The 22,087-nt window shown below is 40.5% G+C and overlaps 1 protein-coding gene across 1 annotated transcript in view; it reads right to left on the bottom strand.

The window, feature by feature from the left end:
* The window catches only part of MNAT1 (MNAT1 component of CDK activating kinase), a 231,626-nt gene that overhangs the window by 152,569 nt on the left and 56,970 nt on the right, over window positions 1-22,087 (bottom strand). The window contains exons 2-3 of the mRNA XM_062181264.1: window positions 9,638-9,790; window positions 7,632-7,705 (exon numbers count right to left, since the gene is read on the bottom strand). Coding sequence (XP_062037248.1) covers window positions 7,632-7,705; window positions 9,638-9,790 — 227 coding nt within the window. The remainder of the gene's footprint in view (window positions 1-7,631; window positions 7,706-9,637; window positions 9,791-22,087) is intronic.

Raw genomic sequence — 22,087 nt, 5'->3', positions numbered from 1 at the left:
TCCCAATTTATGAATTCTCACTCACCCTTTGAGCCACCCTAACACTATTCCTCTCACTCTAGATCTGAACACCTTCAATAATACCCTTCTACTACAAGTTGGAACTCAAAATTCTTGAATCTCCTTCAAAATACAGCAGCAACGTACTTTCCCTACATAGTATCTCTGACAATTCCATAGCACCCCATGTCGCAGACTCATGCTACAGCTACTCTGTCAGTCTACCAATAGTTTCCTGGGTTCTGAGAGTGAGAAAAACTTACGTTTAAAATTTGGCTCCATTATTTACCAGCAATGTGATCTTGGGTACAACATGTAAACTTTCTGTCACTCTTCTCCACAAAAAAAATAAGGATAAAAATGCCTGGTTTTGAGCTGCAAAAATTAAATGACATAATGCAGGTATAGCTCAGTCTAGTACTTAGTAGGAGTCTATTAATATTTTCTATTTTGATTAACACAGGGAAAGTCAATACAGATGTCAGAAACATCTTCAAAAGAATAAAAAACACAAAGCGGAGAGCTATGGAAACAGAATTTTAAAAGGAAGCTTTATTTACATGACAACAGTCAGAATAATGCCATATAACCAAGTGGTAAAGCCACACCCTACCAGAAACTAAAAGGTCTAAAACCAGTGTGGCCTTGGGCAGTCTTGTGGCATAACAGGCTAAGCTGCCACCTGCAAAGTAGGCATCCCATATGGGGACTGTTTCAAGTCTCACCTCTTCTACTTCTGATCCAGCTCCCTGCTAATGTGCCTGGGAAAGCTGCAGAGGATGACTCAAAGTACTTGGGCCCCTGCCACCCATGTGGGAGATTCAAAAGAAACTCCTTGCTTTGGCCTAGCCCAGCCATGGCCCTTGGGGACATTAGGGGAATGAACAAGTGGTTGGAAGATCTATCTCTACCCACTCTCTTTCTAAAACTCTCCTTTTCAAATAAATAAAATAAATCTTTTTTAAAAAGGAGTGGGGGGAGGGGGCAGCACTATGACACAGCTGGTAAAGCTGCTACTTTCGGCACAAGCATCCCATATGGATAGCAATTTGAGTCCCAGCTCCTCCACTTCCCATACAGCTCCCTGTTAATGTGTCTGGGAAAGCAGCAGAGGATGGCCTAAGTACTTGGGCCCCTGCACTCATGTGGAAGACCCCTAAAACATCACCTTTCTGTAGCACAATACAGTTACTTTCTACTCCAAGCTCTCATTATTTCTCACCCAAATTACTGCACTGGTTCTTTAAATATGTTTCCAGGTCTTAAGTATCTGCTCTCAATACTCCATATCATCAATACCCTATTCCCATTTGCTAACCATTGGCCAAAGAATAAAATCTTTGACAGCCTAGTTTTAAAAGCCCTCCTTTTTTTATTTAAACATTTTAGTTTTTTACATTTTATTTATTTACTTATTCAAAAGTCAGAATAACAGAGAGTGAGAGAGAGAGAGATAGAGAGAGATCTTCCATCTGCTGGTTCACTCCCCAGAAAGGCCAAAACAGCTGGCGCTGGGGCTGGGCCAGCCCAAAGCCAGGAGCCAGGACCAGGAGATTCCTCCTTGTCTCCCACATGGGTGCAGGGGCCCAAGCACTTGGGCCATCTTCTGTAGCTTTCCCAGGTGCATCAGCAGGGAGCTGGATCAGAAGTGGAGTGCCGAGACCCAAACCCATATGGCATCCTGGTGCTCTAGACAGCAGCTTCGCCCACTACGCCACAGTACTGGTCCCACATGTTGATTTTTAAATGACAAAATCGTATCTATCTGTGGGGTACAATGCGATATCTTTATATGTGTGTGTACAGTGCAGAGTCATTATTAGAATGTTTAAAATATATTTTTAGAAACTTCAATATATGTATTATCATTACTATAGTCACCTTGCTGTGGGAAAGATCTCAAAGACGTATTCCTCCCGCCTAACTGAAATTTTGTACCTTTTGGTCAATATCTCCCCATTCCCCAAACAACCTCAACTCCCACCTCTGCTAACCATCACTCTACTATCTACTTCTATGATTTCAATTCTTTTGGATTCCACACACAAGTGAGATTGTACTGTATTTGTTCTTCGGTGCTTATTTCACTAAGCACAATGTTCTCTAAATTCATTCCTGACAAATAAGACTTTCTTCTTTTTCAAGGCTGAATGATATTCTATTAGGTAAACATACAACATTTAGTTTTCAATTGGTCAACTGATGAGCACTTACACTGATTACATATGTTGGCTATTGTGAATAATGCTACAATGAACAAGAGAGTGCAGATAGATGTCTCCTCAGCATATTGATTTCAGTTCTTTTGGATATATAACCAACAAGTACAATTATTGGGCCACATGGTAATTTTATTTTTCATTATTTGAAGAACCTTCATTTGGTTCTTCAGGTGATTGTACCAACTTATTTTCTCACTATAGTAATGAACTTTTCATTACTTATACTAAAATACCTAAGATAAGCTACCTATGAAGAAAGAAGGTTATTACACCTTACAACTGGAGGCTCACAATTCAAGATCAGCTGATTCCTTCAGTCTGGCATCTGATGAAGGCTGGCAATAGTGGAGTGTGTGGAGATCACATAGTGTTCTAGGAAGCAGAGACGGCAGCTAGACCCAATTTTTTTTTTTTTTTAAGGATTTATTTATTTACTTTGAATGTCAGAATTACAGAGAGAGAGAGAGAGATTTTCCATCTGCTGGTTCACTCCCCAGATGGCCACAAGAGCCAGGGCTAGGCCACGCCATAGCCAGGAGCCAGGAGCTTCATCTAGGTCTCCAAAGGAGGTGCCAGGGGCCAAAACACGTGGGCCATCTTCTACTTTTCCCAGGACATTTGCAGGGAGAAGGATTGGAAGTAGAATAGCCAGGACTTGAACTGGCACCCAAATGGGATGCCAATGTTGCAGGCAGTGGCTGAATTCACTATATCATAACACCAGCCCCCAAAATCTATTTATATAACCAACCTTCTCAAGTGTACCACCTTCCAAGGGCACACTCAATAACCTACAGATTCCCCCACTAGGCCCTACCTCCTAGATGTCATAATTAAAGTCTCCACCTTTAACCCATTAACATAAGACTTTTTGGACCAAGTCCCTAATATATGAGCCTTTGGCGACCCCCAAACTATTATCCAAACTATGACACCCACCAACAGTGTCCAAGGGCTCCCTTTTTTTTATATACTCTCTATGACTATCTTTCATCTGTTTGAAAACAGCCATTCTACAAGTGTGAAGTTATATGTCATTGTGATCCTAATTTGCATGTGATTCTAATCTGAGTACTGTTTCATTATCATGGTAGCTATTTATATTGACAAATACAAATTCTTCTTTTGACAAATGTCCATTCAAGTCCTTGGCCCATTTTCTTAATCAGGTTATTCTTCTTATTGAGTTCAGTTTCTTATGTATTTTGGGGACTAATCTCTTGTTAGATGTATGATTTGCAAATATTTTCTCCACTTTGTGGGTTGTCTCTTCACTCTGTTATTTTCTGTCTGATGTAATCTCAATTGTCCATTTCACTTGTGTTGCCTGTAGTACTACATACACTCCTTCACCTAGGTCCAGCTTGCTTTTCAAACCTTACTTTAGTCATTTCTCATGTTCCATCTACCTGTAACAGACTACTTGCTCATTCTCCAATATGCCCAGTATCTTTTTATCTCTATGCCAAAATGTTTATTTTGCCCTTTCTACCTGGCAAATTTCTATCCATGCATTAAGTTGTATTAAGTTCAAACTGAAATGTCATCTCTTCTCTGAATTTCACCAAATTATATCTTTATTTCCCAATGCTGAATTCTTATTTGTATACTCATAGTATCTTACAAATGCTTTTAATATTTACAGTATAGTTATTAGTTTATATAATTATTCCCCCCTTTAGAGTCTGAGCTTATTAAAAGCAAATATCATATATTCCTAGCAGTAAAGCAATTCACATAAACAATAAGTATTGGCTGAATTGCAGAAAATAAACTATACATCCATGAGTTTAAGACTCCAAAATCATCAATATCTTCAAATACAGTAGAACCACTTTTTTCCCAACATGATCAGGATTTGAGCTGATTACTTAGAAAAGTCTGTTAAAGGTAGGATACATATACTCCTTCTCTCTCTCTTTAAATACTCCTAACTGAAGACATACTGTAAGTCATTCTCTAACTTGGTAACATACAGTCAAGATTTAGTCTTTTGGGGTCGGTGCTGTGGCGTAGCAGCTAAAGCCGCCGCCTGCAGTGCCTGCATCCCATTTGGGCGTCGGTTCGTGTCCAGGCTGCTCCACTTCCGATCCAGCTCTCTGCTATGGCCTGGGAAAGCAGTAAAAGATGACCCAGGTCCTTGGGCCTCTGCAACCATGTAGGAGACCTGGAAGAAACTCCTGGCTCCTGGATTCAGATTGGCACAGCTCTGGCCACTGCGGCCCACTGGGGAGTTAAACCAGAGGATAGAAGACCTCCCTTTCTCTCTCTCTCTCCTTCTCTAACTCTGAATTTTAAATAAATGAATGAATATTAAAAAAAAAAAAGATTTAGTCTTTAATTGCTCTGTTTCTTTTCCTTTTATAAGATTTATTTATCTGAAAGGCAGTTATAGAGAGAGAAAGGTTGATTCCATCTGCTGGTTCATTTCCCAAATGGCTACAACAGCCAGGGATTGGCCAGGCAGAATCCAGGAGCCAAGGACTCCATCAGAGTGTCCCTTAAGGTGGTGGAGGCCCAGGTACTTGGGCCATCTTCTGCTACCTTCCCAGCCATTAGCAGGGAGCTGGATCAGAAGCAGAGCAGCCAGGAACTCAAACTGGTGCTCCAATGGGATGGCAGCACCACTTAACCCTCTGTGTCATGATGCTGGTCCTTCTGCTTTTTTTTTACATAAGCCATAACTCGTATTCTTTTTTTTTAATTGATCCAAGAATGTACAAAACAGACTCTTTCTGGAGTTTTGCAATTTTTTCCCCCAATGATATATACTATCTAATTAATTTATATAATTGCAATCTCAAATACAACTGACATAAGGAAGTTTCGGTTAACAGTGCAAATAACTTGGTATGTAACTGAGCTGGTGGGAGTAGAGAAGCATGCTGATGACAGCTTCTAATAGACAGCATTCACCATGCACTCATCTCGTGGACAGACTGAGCTATGTCAGTTACTCCAACAAGACAATGAAGTGTGGAGGCTGGTTAACAGACTTCACATGCTGCATCTGAAAATGGACTTGACAGAAATATAGATATAGCAGAATTGCTTTCAAATTAAATGCTCTGAGCCACTTTCCTTATCTGCTTAAGAAAATATTATATAACCCTAATATCTAGACCTTTTTTGCCTGTTGACCGTAGTTCCCACTTCTTGATAGGAACCCAGCTTTACCAATAGGTCCTCAGTTGTTCCTACGTTCAAATGAACTCATCACATAGCAAAATAAGAAAAAAGGAGAAGAAATTTGCAAATCACAGCTCAATCACAACCTTAACCCAGAACAAAGATTCCCCTTGTGGGTCATCACTTAAACTTGTTTCCCGCCTCCTTTGTCCAGTTTCTTTTAATTAACCTAATTGCCTGCTTAGATCTGTAACCATGGGGGCCAGCATTGTGGTATGGTAGGTTAGGCCTCTGCCTGAGGCACCGGCATCCCATACGGCCACTGGTTTGAGCCCCAGCTGCTCCTCTTCTGATCTCGCTCTTTGCTATGGCCTGGGAAAGCAGTAGAAGATGGCCCACGTGCTTGGGACCCTGCACCGGCTTGGGAAACTGAAAAGAAGCTCTTGGCTCTTGGCTTCGGATCAGCTCAGCTCCAGCTGTTTGTGGCCATTTGGGGAGTGAACCAGTGAATGGAAGACCTTTCTTTCTATCTGGCTCTCCCTTGTCTGTAACATGCCATTCAAATAAATAAATAAAATCTTAAAAAAAAGATCTGTAACTATATATTCAATTTGCACCACAACTTTATAAATAATCTGCCTTCCCTCTATTGACTGATTAGACTTTTGACTAACTGCATTGCCTTTTGAATATTTGTAAGCTGGTTTCTAACTGGTATTCAACTGCTTATTTTATACTTAATATCTGTATCTATCCAGATTTCTACATACATGCATACTTGTCCAGCTTTAACAGATTTCGGTTTTGTTTGATCTGTTCAATCTATATCTTAACTTTCCAACTCTGACTTGGCAGTACCAATTCTACCTTTTTTACAGCTAAAAATCCATAACCACTCATGGATGCAAAAATTAAATACAAAGCACAGCAAATGCCATTAGAATGAAAAAGCAGTAGCTCTAAGGAATAAGATCCTAGAAAAATCCAAAATTATATTCTGCACATGTTTTGCTACGGCATAACAAATGAAATTTAGAAGAGATTTGATAATAGCTGAAACAAAAAGATTTTCTGGATTGTCTCAGGAAAGAAAGAAATTAGAATATTCATTCCTCGGGAATTTGAATTTCCTAAAAACTTACCACAATAACACCTTCTCGAGAATGACCAATTTTATTATATTCACATTTCAATAATAAATACTGTGGTGGACATAGCTGCCCATAAAGTCTGAGCTGACTGATCCTCACAGTATCACTCTAATTTTCATAGTCTAGAACCTTCATGTCATTTCGAAACTTGCACTTAGTAATAGTTATGGCAACATTAAAAAACAGCATTAACTTTTTAATTGATATACACCAAATTTCCATACTTTTTAATATCTCTGGAATGTTATTTAAGAAAATCAAAACTGCTCATGCTGACAAAAGCATTCTTTTAACTAATCACCCCAGAAAAACACGGCACTCAGATTACTCTAACCTCTAACCCCAGAATAACACTGACTACTAGAACGCCACTTCAGCCAGCAGCTGCTTCAAAGCATATTCAAGCTACTGCATCCACTGAAACACAGATGATGATAAACAACACATGGCTTTAGTCAACCTGGATAAAGTCAAAGAAATCCTATTTTAGGGGCCGGCGCCGTGGCTCACTTGGTTAATCCTCCACCTGCGGCGCCAGCATCCCATATGGGCACCAGGTTCTAGTTCCAGTTCCAATTGCTCCTCTTCCAGTCCAGCTCTCTGCTGTGGCCCGAGAAGGCAGTGGAGGATGGCCCAGGTGCTTGGGCCCTGCACCCGCATGGGAGACCAGGAGGAAGCACCTGGCTCCTGGCTCGGATCAGTACAGCACCGGCCGTAGCGGCCATTTAGGGGGTGAATCAATGGAAGGAAGACCTTTCTCTGTCTCTCTCTCTCTAACTCTGCCTGCCAAATAAAAAAAAAGAAAGAAATCCTATTTTAAAAATCACAATGTTCTTTCCTTTTGTTCACTCTACTCTAATAAAATGATTAACTAACAGATGATATGTATACAGCCTTTCTTTCTGGCTAAACTGTTACTGCCTCTATTCATCATATTTTTTGTAAGACAGAATACTACTTACTTAAAATGACTTCAATCTGACAATGATACAAGTGCAAAAGAAAGAATTTAGGGAAGCCATCTGCTATCAGAGCAAAGCCCATTAAGAAATTTTTATGTGAGATGTTCTCCTAGACAAGCAATAAATGTACAAGTTTCAAAGGCTAGCACATCAAATTAAAAACATACCAATTTCTTCTACTTCTTCGAGGAAATCATTGTATTCTCTTAGACTAGGAAAGTCTTCTTCCCTTTTATTGTATCTTTAAGAGAAGAAAAATAACAACCTATTACACATCACTGATTTGGATACTCTCTGATTTGCTTATCCTTACTTAATTCATACATGATACACAGAAAAGCACTGCTTATGTAAAACACTGTTATTTTAGACACAAGGTTTGTAACTAGACCAAGAACACTATTCTTAAATTCACATGACTGCAGAGATGGTGCAGAATCAAGAGAGAAATAGTATAATATACAAAATCTTTGTAAAATTTAAGGGAAGAAAAACTAGGAGCTTGAAGGATTGGGAAATTAGCATAAACAGGTGAATCATAGGAAAAATTGTTTACTTCCTAGATTCACTAATTTTCAGAAAGGAGATTTTTCAAAGGAGATTATCTCATTGCTTTAAGACAATTATGGTCTGGAGAATGCTAGATCTGGAAAATCTGTAGTATTACAATGTACCTATGAAGAACTAGAAAAGTGCAAGAATTAATAAAGAAAAAAAAACATGAAATTAATAACTACCTTCCAGCAGCAATCCAAATATTACAAGGCATTGATAAGATATTATTAGCTAGGTGCAGGCATTGTGGCACAACAGATTAAGCCATAGCCTGCAATGCTACAACCCATATCAGAGTGTTGATTCAAGTCCTGGCTACTTCACTTCCCGTTCAGCTTCCTGCTAACCCATCTCAGGAGGCACAGATAATGGCACAAGTGCTTGAGCCCTTGACACCCACAAAGGAAACCTGGATGGAGCTCCTGGCTCCTGGCTTCGGCCTGGCCCAGCCCTGGCTATTTCACACACTTGGAGAATAAATCAATTGATGAAATATCCATCTCTCTCTCTCTCTCTCTCCATGTCACTCTGCCTTTCAAGTAGATGAAAATAAATAAAACATGTAAAAAATTGTATAAAAACTAAAAGGATGGGGCCAGCACTGTGGCACAGCACGTTAAAGACCCAGCTTGCAGAGTAAGCATCCCATATGGGTGTTGGTTCTATTAACAGCTGCTCCACTTTGATCCAGCTCTCCGTTATGGCCAGTAGAAGATGGTCCAAATCCTTGGGCCTCTGTATCTTCATGGGAGACCCAGAAGACACTTCAGGCTCCTGGCTTCAGATCGGCCCAGCTCTGGCCACTGGCCATTGTAGCCATTTAGGGGAGGGAGTGATCAAGTGGATGGAAGACTGCCTCACTCTCTCTCTCTCCCTCTCGCTCTCTTTCTATAACTCTGCTTTTCAAAACAGATAAATCTTTAAAAATAAAAACAAAAAGGTATCATTGGTTAGGTACCTAGAAAGAGGCTGCAAAAGCATTGATGACCTGGGTTGAAATGTATAGCACTAAAAGAAAGAAAGTTAAACAAATACATTAATTATTTTAACTAAGAAAACAATGGTATCTTACAATAAAAGGAGAAAATGACACCTGAAACTACTAACAAAGAGTAAAATAAAATGTACACACATACCCCAACATAAAGCATAGCTAACATATGATTTTCTCTAAACAGCCTTCAAATTTCAATGTAAATGTTACCTCCTCAGCCCATACCTGACACTGATGCCCACCAACACTCGTCCTCTGCCACTATATTGTAAGCCAGAGTACAGAATTCTTAGCTGTTTTAGTCATCATTTTGAATCTCCTACTTAACAAGCGTAACAGTAGTTGCACACAGTACACACTACCAATACATATTAAAGAAAAAATAGCAAACGAATACACTAAGTGTGAAGCCATCAATCAAGAGGCTCTTCTTTAATGAAGGTTAGATAAGTGTTACCCACTTCTCTAAGAACTCAATAAATATTTGTAAAACAAATACATAGATGAATCTCTCGTTATTTCCTTGTCAAACTGTCCACATTGATATCAGCAAATGATATCAATTACTGAAATAGATGTTAAAGTCCTCTTTGTTGACTGAATCATTCAAACTCTAACACTTACATCTTTAGCACCTTTTTCCGAATCTCAACCTCCTTGTCAACAGTGGGATCTTCAAAGAGTTGCACCCTGAAGTTACTCTTTCTGAGTGGAGTACCACATTCAGGACAATTTCCAGCTCCTCTCACAAACAGTAAATCCACACAACTTTCACACCTGTAAGGAGAGAAAGAAAACATAAGATCTATGCTAGTATTCAAAGCCCTGAGGGAGAGCACAGGCAGACATAAAAACTAGCCATTGTTTAAGATCTAACAACAACAACAACAAAAACATTTTAGAAAATGTTCATTTTTATTTAGAGCTCACTTGTCGGATAAAAGTATACCAAGAAATGCCAGTTCAGTTTTACAAATTAAAATAGGTTGAGTAGGGGATTAGGAAGATTCAGAAGAGCAAGACAGACACACTAAAGAGGCATGTGAAAGATTTTTCTATGATCACCTCCACTCGCAATCCAACACAAGCTTAGCATCCCTAAAATCTGAAATCCAAACTTTAAGCACCAACATGATGCAATAAATGCAAAAGTCCATACCATGAAACTGTGTCATGCACAAAATTACTAAAAATGTTATATAAAACCACCTTCAGGTTATTTGTATAAAGTGTGTTTGAAACATTAATGAATTTTGTGTGTAGATTTGGGTCTCATATAGATATACAAATATTCCAAAATCCAGAAAACTCCAAAATCTGGACACCTCTGAACCCCAGCCTTTCAGATAAGGGATGCTCAACCTGTATCATCCTTACCCTAGGCAAGAGAAGCCTGTGCCAGGGGCTCCACAGTTTAGAGAGCCCTGCATACCACCACACTAATACAGATGTTTTTCTCCTTTCATCCTTGTAAGAAAGTTTCCTGAAGGTCCAGATACCAACTTAGCAAACAGGAATTACAGGAGAGTGGTACTAGCTGAATTAGCTCCCACAGGCCAGAGAAAAAGGAACTTAAGAGTCTCTCAGTATGTGTGAAGAAGGGGAAGAATGACACTGCTTCTGCTATGAGAAATCCTAGGAGTAGCTACTTAGGAAACCTCTACTCAGTTAAAATTGGCTGCCAGAAAACAAACAAAGTGAATGCCTAGGCAAGCCAAGTTTCCTGGACAACTTCATCTCCCCTCCTACTCAAAGTCTTGAGCTAGAAAAGCAAGGAGCTAGAGAGTAAATCTCTTTGTAACCAGATTCCTGGGACTTGGTATGATTAGCTTGTGTATTATTTTACATGGATCCACACACCACCCAATCATCCCTGGCATGAGCCAAGAGATACACGCTACCATACAGACTGGCAAGTGAGCAGCGTCTAGAAGAGTGGAGAACAATTCCTTTAACCTAGATCGTGAGAGTTAGGCTGCTGGGATCTCAAGACACAGCAGGGGAACTCTGGCTGAGCCAAGGATATAGCTTCACTTAATTTATAACTGAAATATTAAGCATTTTAACAAATAATCAGTTTAGCCTCCAGTTACAATCTTGCTCCACTAAATATGTGTTAGGGGACTATAGTCCTAATCATTCTTTTTTATTAAGCAATATTTTAAATTATATTTTATAATATTGATATCCTGTCTATATCCTCTAGAATACATACTTCATGAGGGCAGAATATGACCTATCATATCTCTATCCCCATGCCAGAGAGCAAGTAGCCTATAAACTTTACTGAACAAAAATACGAGTATAAGACCGAGGGGGGGAATTCTAATCAGGATGGGAAAAGCTGCTTCATCCACCTATGTATCTGACTTACAGAATAAGCTAAATGAGAAGACTAATAAACAATTTTCAGGATTATTAGTAAAATGCTAGCAGTGACTTAGGCCTATTTCTATGTATTAGTGTTGAGAAAATACCAGGAAAAAAAAATAAATCGGTTGTCACTACCAAGATCAACAAAACCTCAGAAAAAACACTTTGGGCTTGGGATGTTTGGGAGTGATGCATTTCTGCTATTCTTTATGGTTAGAGAAAACTGAACCCAACTAACCCCACTACTGTAGTCGGAATAGGCACACTTTATAATTACCATTGACTAAAGATATTTACAAGCAAGGAATAACCTAAAATATTAAAACTATAGAGCCACATATAATAATCTATATTTCAAGGTCTTGGAGACTGAATTCAATCAATAGTTCAACTAGCAAAGTAATATACAATACCAATACTTCTAAAATTTAAATTGCATATTAGATATCTTACTTCCAAAATCAGTTGTACATATCAATTTCTAAAAAAAATCTGCCTTAAGTCATAGGAATTTAAATAGTGCTAGAGATTTTAAGATAGTTTATTTTCCTATATGTTTTCCTTTCATGATTTGAACTGCTAAAAGGATACTCTTTTATTTTAATTTTACCGTAACTAAAAGAGCATCCTTTTAGAAGTTCAAATCTTTTTTTATTTTTTTTACAGGCAGAGTGGATAGTGAGAGAGAGAGACAAAGGTCTTCCTTTTTGCCGTTGGTTCACCCTCCAATGGCCGCTGCGGCCAACGCATCTCGCTGATCCGAAGCCAGGAGCCAGGTGCTTCTCCTGGTCTCCCACGCGGGTGCAGGGCCCAAGCACTTGGGCTATCCTCCACTGCCTTCCTGGGCCATAGCAGAGAGCTGGCCTGGAAGAGGGGCAACCGGGATAGAATCCGGCGCCCCAACCGGGACTAGAACCCGGTGTGCCAGCACCACAAGGCGGAGGATTAGCCTGTTCAGCCACGGCGCCGGCCAGAAGTTCCATTCTTAAGTACAAACTTAAATAAAAGAAAGTTCTACTTCATTCTGTTCTATAATCCATAGACAATGAGCTATTACTAAATTTATAGTGTTTATGTGGCCACATATTTTTCTCTATATTCACACACTATATATATGAAAATTGATCATATAAAAAAGAACAAAAGAAAAAGATAATTGCTAGTTCATTTTATGTGGCAAGAGAGCAACCGAAACAGCAGTATGTGGGAAATCTTTTGCCTCCAAGAACTTTTTCAAACAAAATCTTATATTTTGCAGAACACAGGGAAATTTGCTGAAAGAACCTGAATCTTCAATCATTACCATTTTCCAAAAGCATTTTCTTTGTTTTTCTTTTGTTTCTTGGGTTTTTTTAAAAGATTTATTTATTTATTTGAAAGGCAGTCTTACAGAGAGAGAGAGGCAGAGGCAGAGGCAGAGAGAGAGAGAGTCTTTCATCCACTGGTTCACTTCCCAAATGGCCACAACAGCTGGAGACACACCAGTCTAAAGCCAGGAGCCAGGAGCCTCCTTTAAGGTCTCCCATGCAGGTGCAGGGGCCCAATGACTTGGGCCATCTTCCATTGCTTTTCCAGGCCACAGCAGAGAGCTGGATCAGAAATGGAGCAGCTGAGACGAGAACTGGTGCCCATATGGGATGCTGGCACTACAGGCTGCAGCTTCACCCACTACGCCACAATGCTGGCCCCTTTTCTTTTATTTTTAAAAACCAGAAGAGTCTTCCTGCTCTCTTCTCTCGGGATATTTTAAGTAGATTTCATTTTCTGTTATCAAGAATATTTAACTGTTTATATGTCTTTAAGATTTTAATCAACCTGTTTGCTTTATTTTCTGTTCTGTTATTAAGAATTTTTTTCTTGGGAGCTGGCACTGTGGTGCAGTGGGTTAAAGCCCTGGCCTTAGGCACTGGCATCCCATAAGGATGCTAGTTCTAGTCCCGGCTGCTCCTCTTCCAATCCAGCTCTCTGCTATGGCCTGGGAAAGCAGAGGAAAATGACCCGAGTCCTTGGGCCCCTGCACCTCCATGGGAGACCCGGAAGAAGCTCCTGACTCCTGGCTTCGGATAGGCACAGCTCCAGCCATTGCAGCCACCTGGGGAGTGAACCAGTGGATGGAAGAAGTTTTTCTCTCTCTCCCTGTCACTCTGTCTTTCAAATAAATAAAATAAATCTTTAAAAAAATTTTTTTCTTGTATCTGAGGGGTTTTGACTTTTTATAAATCAACTATATTACCTGCAGAATTTCAAGAAGTATTAAAACAGATTAATTTACTTAGAGAAAGTCTTTGTTACAAATTCTATATTTAAGACTGGCTGTGAAGTAAACTAGTTTGATCAACACTTTCTCTTCTTCTTTAGCATGCTGGCTTCTGGAAACAACTCAAAACAGAAGCCTGTGGTCTTGAAAGATTAAAACGGGCCAGCACTGTGGTACAGCAGGCTAACGCCCTGGCCTGAAGCACCAGCATCCCATACAAGACCCAGCTGCTGCTATGGCCTGGGAAAGCAGTAGAAGATGGCCCAAGTCCATGGAGACCTGGAAGAGGCTCCTGGCTTCAGAATGGCACAGCTCCAGCTGTTGCGGCCAATTGGGGTGCGAACCAGTGGATAGAAGACCTCTCTCTCTTTCTCTCTGCCTCTCCTCTCTGTGTAACTCTTTCAAATAACTAAATAAATCTTTAAAAAATAAAAAAGATCAAAACAAGTAATAATTTCTGTTAAAGAAAAATTTTATTGCAATAAATTATTTCTTATACCTATATGCAATGAATTCTATAGAGAAGAAGCTGGCTATTACTGAAGAAGCTGCATACTACACATAAAAATATGTTGCCTCATTTCTTCTGTACCAGTGAATATAGATTGAAAAGCCACAACTTTAAACATTAATACTTAAGGAATCTTTTTTATTACTATTATTTTCATGTTACTTGAAAGACAGCAGCAGAGACGGAGATCTTCCATCTGCTGGTTTACTCCCCAAGATATTCCCAAGCACAGGGGCAGATCAAAGACAGGAGCCTGCAGCTCAATCTGATGTCCCACATGTGTGGCCAGGTCCCAAACACCTGAGCCATCTGATGTGCATTAGCAAGAGACTGGGTAGGAAGCCAAGTGAGTAATCATGCACTCTGATGTGGGAGGCAGGTATCCCAAGTGGTGACTTAACCATTGCACTAAACATCGACCCCTAGCAATCTATTCTTTTTTTTTTTTATTTGACAGGTAGGGTTATAGACAGTGAGAAAGAGAAAGAGAGAGAGAAAGGTCTTCCTTTTGTTGGTTCACTCCCCAGATGGCCGCTACGGCTGGCACTGCGCCAATCGGAAGCCAGGAGCCAGGTGCTTCCTCCTGGTCTCCCATGTGGGTGCAGGGCCCAAGCACTTGGGCCATCCTCCACTGCCTTCCCGGGCCACAGCAGAGAGCTGGACTGCAAGAGGAGCAACCAGGACTAGAACCCGGTGCCCATATGGGATGCCGGCACTGCAAGCAGAGGATTAACCAAGTGAGCCATAGCACTGGCCCCATAATCTATTTTTTTTAAAAGATTTGTTTATTTATTTGAAAGTCAGAGTTACATAGAGAGAGAGAAATACAGAGAAATCTTCCATCTACTGGTTCACTCCCAAATGGCCACAATGGCTGGAGGTAAGCCCGGCAGAAGCCAGGAGTCAGGAGTTTCTTCCACATGGGTGCAGGGGCCCAAGCATTTGGACCAGCTTCTACTGCTTTCTCAAGCACATTAGCAGGGGGCTGGATCAGCAATGGAGCAGCCAGGACTCAAACTGGCACTCATATGGGATGCTGCCCTTGCAAGTGGCAGCTTTACCTGCTGCCCCACAATGCTAGCCCTGACCCTGGCAATCATAATTCAACTAAATCATTTGAAAAAATTGTTGTCTTAAATAAGTCAGAAAATTTTAACGGCACAAATCTCCAAAATAATCAGTTATTAATTAAAATTAAAAATAGGAACCGATATTATGGCACAGTGGGTTAAGTTACTGGTTAGTTACAACTCCAGTAACCCGGCCGGCGCCATGGCTCACTAGGGTAGTCCTCCGCCTGCAGCGTCAGCACCCCGGTTCTAGTCCTGGTTGGGGCGCTGGTTCTGTCCCAGTTGCTCCTCTTCCAGTCCAGCTCTCTGTTATGGCCCGGGAAGGCAGTGGAGGATGGCCCAAGTGCTTGGGCCCTGCACCCCCATGGGAGACCAGGAGGAAGCATCTGGCTCCTGGCTCCTAGCTTCGGATTGGCACAGCACACCGGCCATGGCAGCCATTTGGGGGCTGAACCAACGGAAGGTAGACCTTTCTCTCTGTCTCTCTCTCTCACTAACTCTGCCTGGCAAAAAAAAAAAAAAGAAAGAAAGCAAGTAACCCATATCAGAGTGCTAGTTCAAGTCCTAGCTGCTCCACTTCTGATCCAGCTTCCTACTAACGTGCCTGAAAAGGGATTGGAAGGTGGTCCAAGTGCTTGGGCTTCTGCCACCCATATGGTGACCAGGATGGAATTCCTGGCTCCTGACTTTCACTGGCCCAGGCTGTTGCAACCATCTGGGGAGTAAAAAAGCAGAATGAAGATTTCTCTCTCTCTCTGTCTTTCAAATAAATAAATAATTTTTAATACATAAAATAATGTTACCACCATCCAAAAATGAAATATATATGAGGAGTCATATAAAACACACACACAAAAATAAAATCTACTGCATTAGAAAAGGCAGTGAATTTACAAACAGACTTTGTTCCAATATTTTGCTTACAAATAACACTAGCAGGACTCAAAATACATTTTCCTACAGAAAGTATGCTACATGTAATAGTTAGGCTTTCAATTAAACTAGTCCACAGAAATATGAACAATTTTCTTATTTTTCTCCCTTCCTCTAACCTCTCCATGAGGCAATGACATGAGGTCTCAAATAGGAATTACAATGGAGTTAAAGGAGGGTATCTAGGAGTTTTTTTGGTCCCAAGAAGATAATCAATTGGAATCTTCATTGTAAGGAGGCTTACAGTTGTCTTAAACCTCAGTGATTTTTGATCCAAAACACATGTATATTTATGATTTCAAAACTGAATTTGGGGCAGGCATTTGAGGCAGCAGGTAAGATGGCACTTAGGGCACCCAGCATTCCACGTCAGAGTACCTAATTGAATGTAGATTCAATCAGAGTACCTGGTTGAACGTCCAGCAACCCTCCTGATTCCAACTTCTCACTAAGGTGCACACTAGGAACTAACAAGATGATGGCTTTGGTCCCTGCTATCCATGAGTGAAATCTGGACTGAGTTCTAGGTTCATTCAGCCCGGCCAAGCCACGGCTGATATAGGTATTTAAACCAGCTGATTCTCTTTCTCTCCCCCACCTCCCCACCCCATCTTCCAAATAAATGAAAATAAATTTTAATTTTTTTAAGATTTATGTACTTATTTAAAAGGCAGAGTTAGAGAGAGAATGAGAAACAGAGACAGAAGGAGAGAGACCTTCCATCAGTTGGTTCATTCTCTAAATGGCCAGAATCGCTAGACAGGCCAGGAGCCTAAAACTCTATTTGGAACCTGCAAATCCATCTAGGTCTCCCATGTGGGTGGCAGGGGCTCGAATACTTCAGCCAACTTCCTCTGCTTTCCTAGACACATTAGCAGGGAGCTGGGATCAGAACTGGAACAGCCAGGACTTAAATCAGAGTTCATATGGGATGCTGACATCACAGGCAGCACCCTAACCCTTTGCACCACAAAGCTGACCCTGAAAATAACAGGTTTTTTTTAACTCTAAACTTGGGGTTGGCACTGTGGCATAGGTTAAGCTTCCACCTGCAGCGCCAGCATCCCATATGGGCACTGGTTCATGTCCCAGCTGTTCCTCTTCCCATCCAGCTCTCTGCTTGTGAGCTGGGAAAGTAGTACAAGATGACCCAAGTGCTTGGACCCCTGCACCCACATGGGAGACCTAGAAGAAGCTCCTGGCTCCTGGATTTGCATCAGCCCAGCGCCAGCTATCAGGGCCATTTTGGGGAATAAACCAGCAGATGGAAGACCTCTCTGTCTCTCCCTCTCTCTCACTGTAACTCTGCATCTCAAATAAATAAATAAATCTTAAAATAAAACTCTAAACTTAATAACATTTGATAGAAGCAAATGTAATCGTGATTAAAACAGAATTGCCTATTTGTGTATATGAATTTCATGCCAATTAGCCACAGAATACAGTTAACTTTTCCTACAATAATCACTTCTCATTTATCTCAGCAATTAAGAATATATTGTATTTATGTGATGTTCTCAACTTAAACCTTAAAACATTTGCTGTTTAATTTCCTGATCAGTACTTTCATATCCTTAGGTTAAGATGGTGTGAATCATGTTTTACCTAAAAGGAAATTCAGAATCTACTCCAAATTCTGTGGGAAAAAATTATAAAATTCTGCCAGTACTAGCTTTGGGATATGAAGCAAATAATTCACCCATAAAAAGGGAAACTATGGCCTGGGACAGTAGGTGTTAAAACATTAAATGATAGTAAACTTTAAGGAGAAAAAACAAATCATCCTCACAATTAAAAAAAAAAGTATGTTTATCCATTTTTTCACTGTCTTAGAACTTAAGATTAATGTACAATCAATCATCTGTTGGTTGTTACTATTTAGGATAGCAATTTCCAACTAACGAGTAAAGGATATAAGGTTCAAGTAGTATATTTGCCTATTTTGAGCCAAAAGCTTGAGTTATATAAAAACAAATATTTATATGCATGGGAAAGGAAAGCAGAAGTAATTTAGCATGGTTGTGCCAGGAAGACATGCACTTTCAAAAAAATATGGATTTGTACCCTATCTATAGATAGCAAGGATCATGGAATCTATCCAGTTTTGCTTTTGTACTTCTTGCCAGGGAACTCCTAAGCAAAATTTAAATCCTTTATGAAACAATACTGTATATATTTTCTAGGAAGAGATTGGAAATATATGGGAAAAACAATGAAATAATACTTATCTTGTGGTGTGGATATTATTTCTAATAGGGAAATAACACCACAAGTAAGTATGGATGTGTATACTAAACACGGGAAGTCAAATTTTAATTACATAACCTGTAAGAACTGACCATGATTCTCTCCACATTTCATTTTGTTAATCTTATTCTTGCAACTTCACAACGATCTGTAATAAAAATCCCAGATGTCTACCTCCAGCCCAAAAATCTCTCCTAAACTCCTATTAGGCACTGCCTACTACACAATTCCTCTTTGAAATCCCACAAGTTACCTCAAACTTAACATATCTAAACCAATATCCTTGCCTCCGAGGACAGAAAATGAGAACCCCAACTTTCTGCAAAACAATCATATATTGTGATGAAGAGAGAAAAAGGGAAAGAAAACACAAATAACTCTGTTTTAGAGTAATATTCTAATTATTATCATAAGCTTTCAGCCAATGAGTAACCATTCAAAAAATTGTATTGCAACCTCCTGGCCAGCAAGTGTTCACACACATATCGTACTCCAAATGTTCAAAGCCAAGGACAATTTCTGAAATACATGTATTCTACTATTCTGCACTCATTCTTTCAACCACTGATGAATAAATTTGACTCCAAGCTAAAAGCGAATGTTCAGAGTGCAGACATTGTGGTGCAGAAGGTTAAGCCTACATCCCACATCACAGTGCCTGGTGTGAGTGCCAGTTTCTCTGTCACTTTCAATCCTGGTTCCAGTTAAGGTACACTCTGGGAGGTAGCAGGTGATGGCTCAAGTACTTTAAGTCACTACTACCCACATGGGACTCAGAAGGAGTTCTTCGCTCGTGGCTTCCGCCTGACCTAGCCTAGCCCTGGCTGTTGCCAGCATTTGGAGAATGAATCAGAGAATGGGTGCACTATCTATCTATCTATCTATCTACCTACCTACCTACCTACCTACCTCTGTGTGTGTGTGTGTGAGAGAGAGAGAGAGAGAGACAGAGAGAGACAGAGAGACAGAGAAAGACAGAGAAAGAGGCTGACTGACTCTGCCTTTCAAATAAATAAATAAACATTTTTTTAAAAAAGTATGGATGCTACCTGTGATGACAGTATCCCATATGAGCACAAGTTTGAGTCCTGCCTGTTCCACTTCCAATCCAGCTCTCTGCTAATTCGTCTAGGAAAGTAGCAGCAGATGGCCCAAGTACTTAGGCTCTGCACCCATGTGGGAGATACAGATGAAGCTCCTGGCTTCAGCTTGGCCCAGCCTAGGATTTTACAGCCATTTGGGGAGTGAACCAGTAGATAAAAGTGTGCTCTCTCTCTCTCCCTCCTTCTCTCTGTAAGACATAGTTGAGGAAACAAAGTCAAAATGGTTCCAGATTGGAGGAAAAAGCCTCTAACTTTCTGAAGGGAGTCAGAAGCACCAATGTAGACTAAGAAAAGTTACAAACAACTGTATGAATGATAGGCACATTGGCAAGAATGACGGGCACATTAGCAGGGCCAGAAGTGGAGCAGTCAGGACTTGAACCGGCACTCAAAATGGGATGCCAATGTTGCAAGTGGTAGTTTAACCTGCTGTGCCATAAGGTCAGTCCCTCCTTTTTCTTTATCCTCTATTTATTTGAAATTCAGAGTTATAAACAGCGAGGGAGAGAGAGAAAGATCTTCCATCTGCTAGTTCACTCTCCAGACGGCCACAACAGACCAGGCTGGGCCAGGCCAAAGCCAAGAGATTATTTCACACATGGGTGGCAGGGTCCCAAGCACTTGGGCCATCTTCCACTGCTTTCCCCAGCCCATTAGCAGGGAGCTGGATTGGATGTGGAGCAGCCGGGACATGAACTAGTGCCTAGATGGGATGTCAGTGTCACAAGAGGCAGGCGTACCTGCTACACCTCAACGCCAGCCCTAATGTAAAGTATTTTTAAGAAAAACAATTTTGTGAAAGACTACTATAAATTAAACACAAAAACTGTTCAATAATAATCCCATCATATGCAAATAACATTGACTCTCCTCTTTTCAAAAAAAAATTTTATTTACTTATTTGAGAGGTAGAGTTATAGATAGTGAGAGGGAGAGACTGAGAGAAAGGTCTTCCATCCAAATATCCAAATACTCCCCAAATGGCTGCAATGGTTGGAGCTGCGCATATCTGAAGCCAGGAGCCAGGAGCTTCCTCCTGGCCTCTCACATGGTTGCAGGGGCCCAAGGACTTGGGCCATCTTCCACTGCCTTCCCAGGCCACAACAGAGAGCTGGATTGGAAGAGGAGCAGCTAGGACTAGAACCTGGCACCCATATGGGATGCCGGTGCCATAGGCAGAGGATTAACCTGCTGCGCCACAGCGCCAGTCCCCGTGATAACCTATCACACCTAATTTTATAAAAGTATAAATTCTAGGGGCCAGTGCCATGGCTCACTTGGTTAATCCTCCACCTGCGATGCCGGCATCCCATATGGGTGCCAAGTTCTAGTCCTGGTTGCTCCTCTTCCAGTCCAGCTCTCTGTGGTGGCCCAGGAGGGCAGTGGAGGATGGCCCAAGTACTTGGATACCTGCACCCGCATGGGAGACCATGAAGAGGCACCTGGCTCCTGGCTTGGGATCAGCGCAGTGCCAGCCATAGCAGACATTTGGGGAATGAACCAACGGAAGGAAGACCTTTCTCTCTGTCTCTCTCTCTGTCTATAACTCTACCTGTCAAATAAGTTAAAAAAAAAAAAAAGTACAAGTTCTATAAATGTATTTATTTATATTCATTTTCATTTACTTTATTATACTTAATATTTTATAAAATATATTTAACAAATGTATTTGTTGAAAATTGACAACCATAAAATTATAAGTTAGTTTAAAAATGAGTTTTATTCATATGCAAAAGAATAAAGTGGGACACCTACCACATACCACATAGAAAAATTAACTTGAAATGTATAACAACCTAAATATATCAGCTCAACTCATAAAGCTCTTAGAATAAAGCTGAGAGGTAGATCTTTATGACTTTCAATTTGCTAATAAATTCTTCAATATGACACTAAAACCACAAGAAATAAAAGAAAAAATAGACAAATTGAACTTCATAAAAATTTTAATATGTAGGGCCAGCATTTTGGATAGCAGGTAAAGCTGCTGGCTGGAACACAGCACTCCATATGGTCACCACCCTGTGTCTTAGCTGCTCCTTTTCCAATCCAGCTCCCTCATAATGGCCTGGGAAAAGCAGCAGAAGATGGCCCAAGAACGTGGGCCCTTGACACCCACATAGGAGACCTGGATAAAGCTCCTAGCTCTTGTCTTCGGATTGGCCCAGTGCTGGCTGTGCAGCCTTCTGGGGAGTAAACAAGCAGATGGAAAATTTTGATATCTCTCTCTCTTTCTCTCTCTCTCTGTATCTCTCACTCTCTTCCCCCTTCTCTTTGTAACTCCTTCAAAATAAAGAAATAAATACTTAAAAAGAAAATTTAAGAACATGTGAATAAAAGGACATTATCCAGACAGTAAAAAGATAACCTACAAAATGAGAAAGTATTTGCAAATTATATATCTAACAAAAAAATACAATATCTAGAATATATAAAGAAATATTTTTTAATCATTGTCTTTTTTTATTATTATTATTTTTTGCCAGGCAGAGTTAGACAGTGAGAGAGACAGAGAGAAAGGTCTTCCTTCCATTGGTTCACTTCCCTAATGGCCGCCACGGCCGGCGCTGCGCCAATCCA

This window comes from Lepus europaeus, chromosome 22, assembly GCF_033115175.1.
Source record: "Lepus europaeus isolate LE1 chromosome 22, mLepTim1.pri, whole genome shotgun sequence".
In the NCBI taxonomy this organism is placed as follows: domain Eukaryota; kingdom Metazoa; phylum Chordata; class Mammalia; order Lagomorpha; family Leporidae; genus Lepus; species Lepus europaeus.
This window is presented reverse-complemented; position numbering and strand designations above follow the sequence as displayed.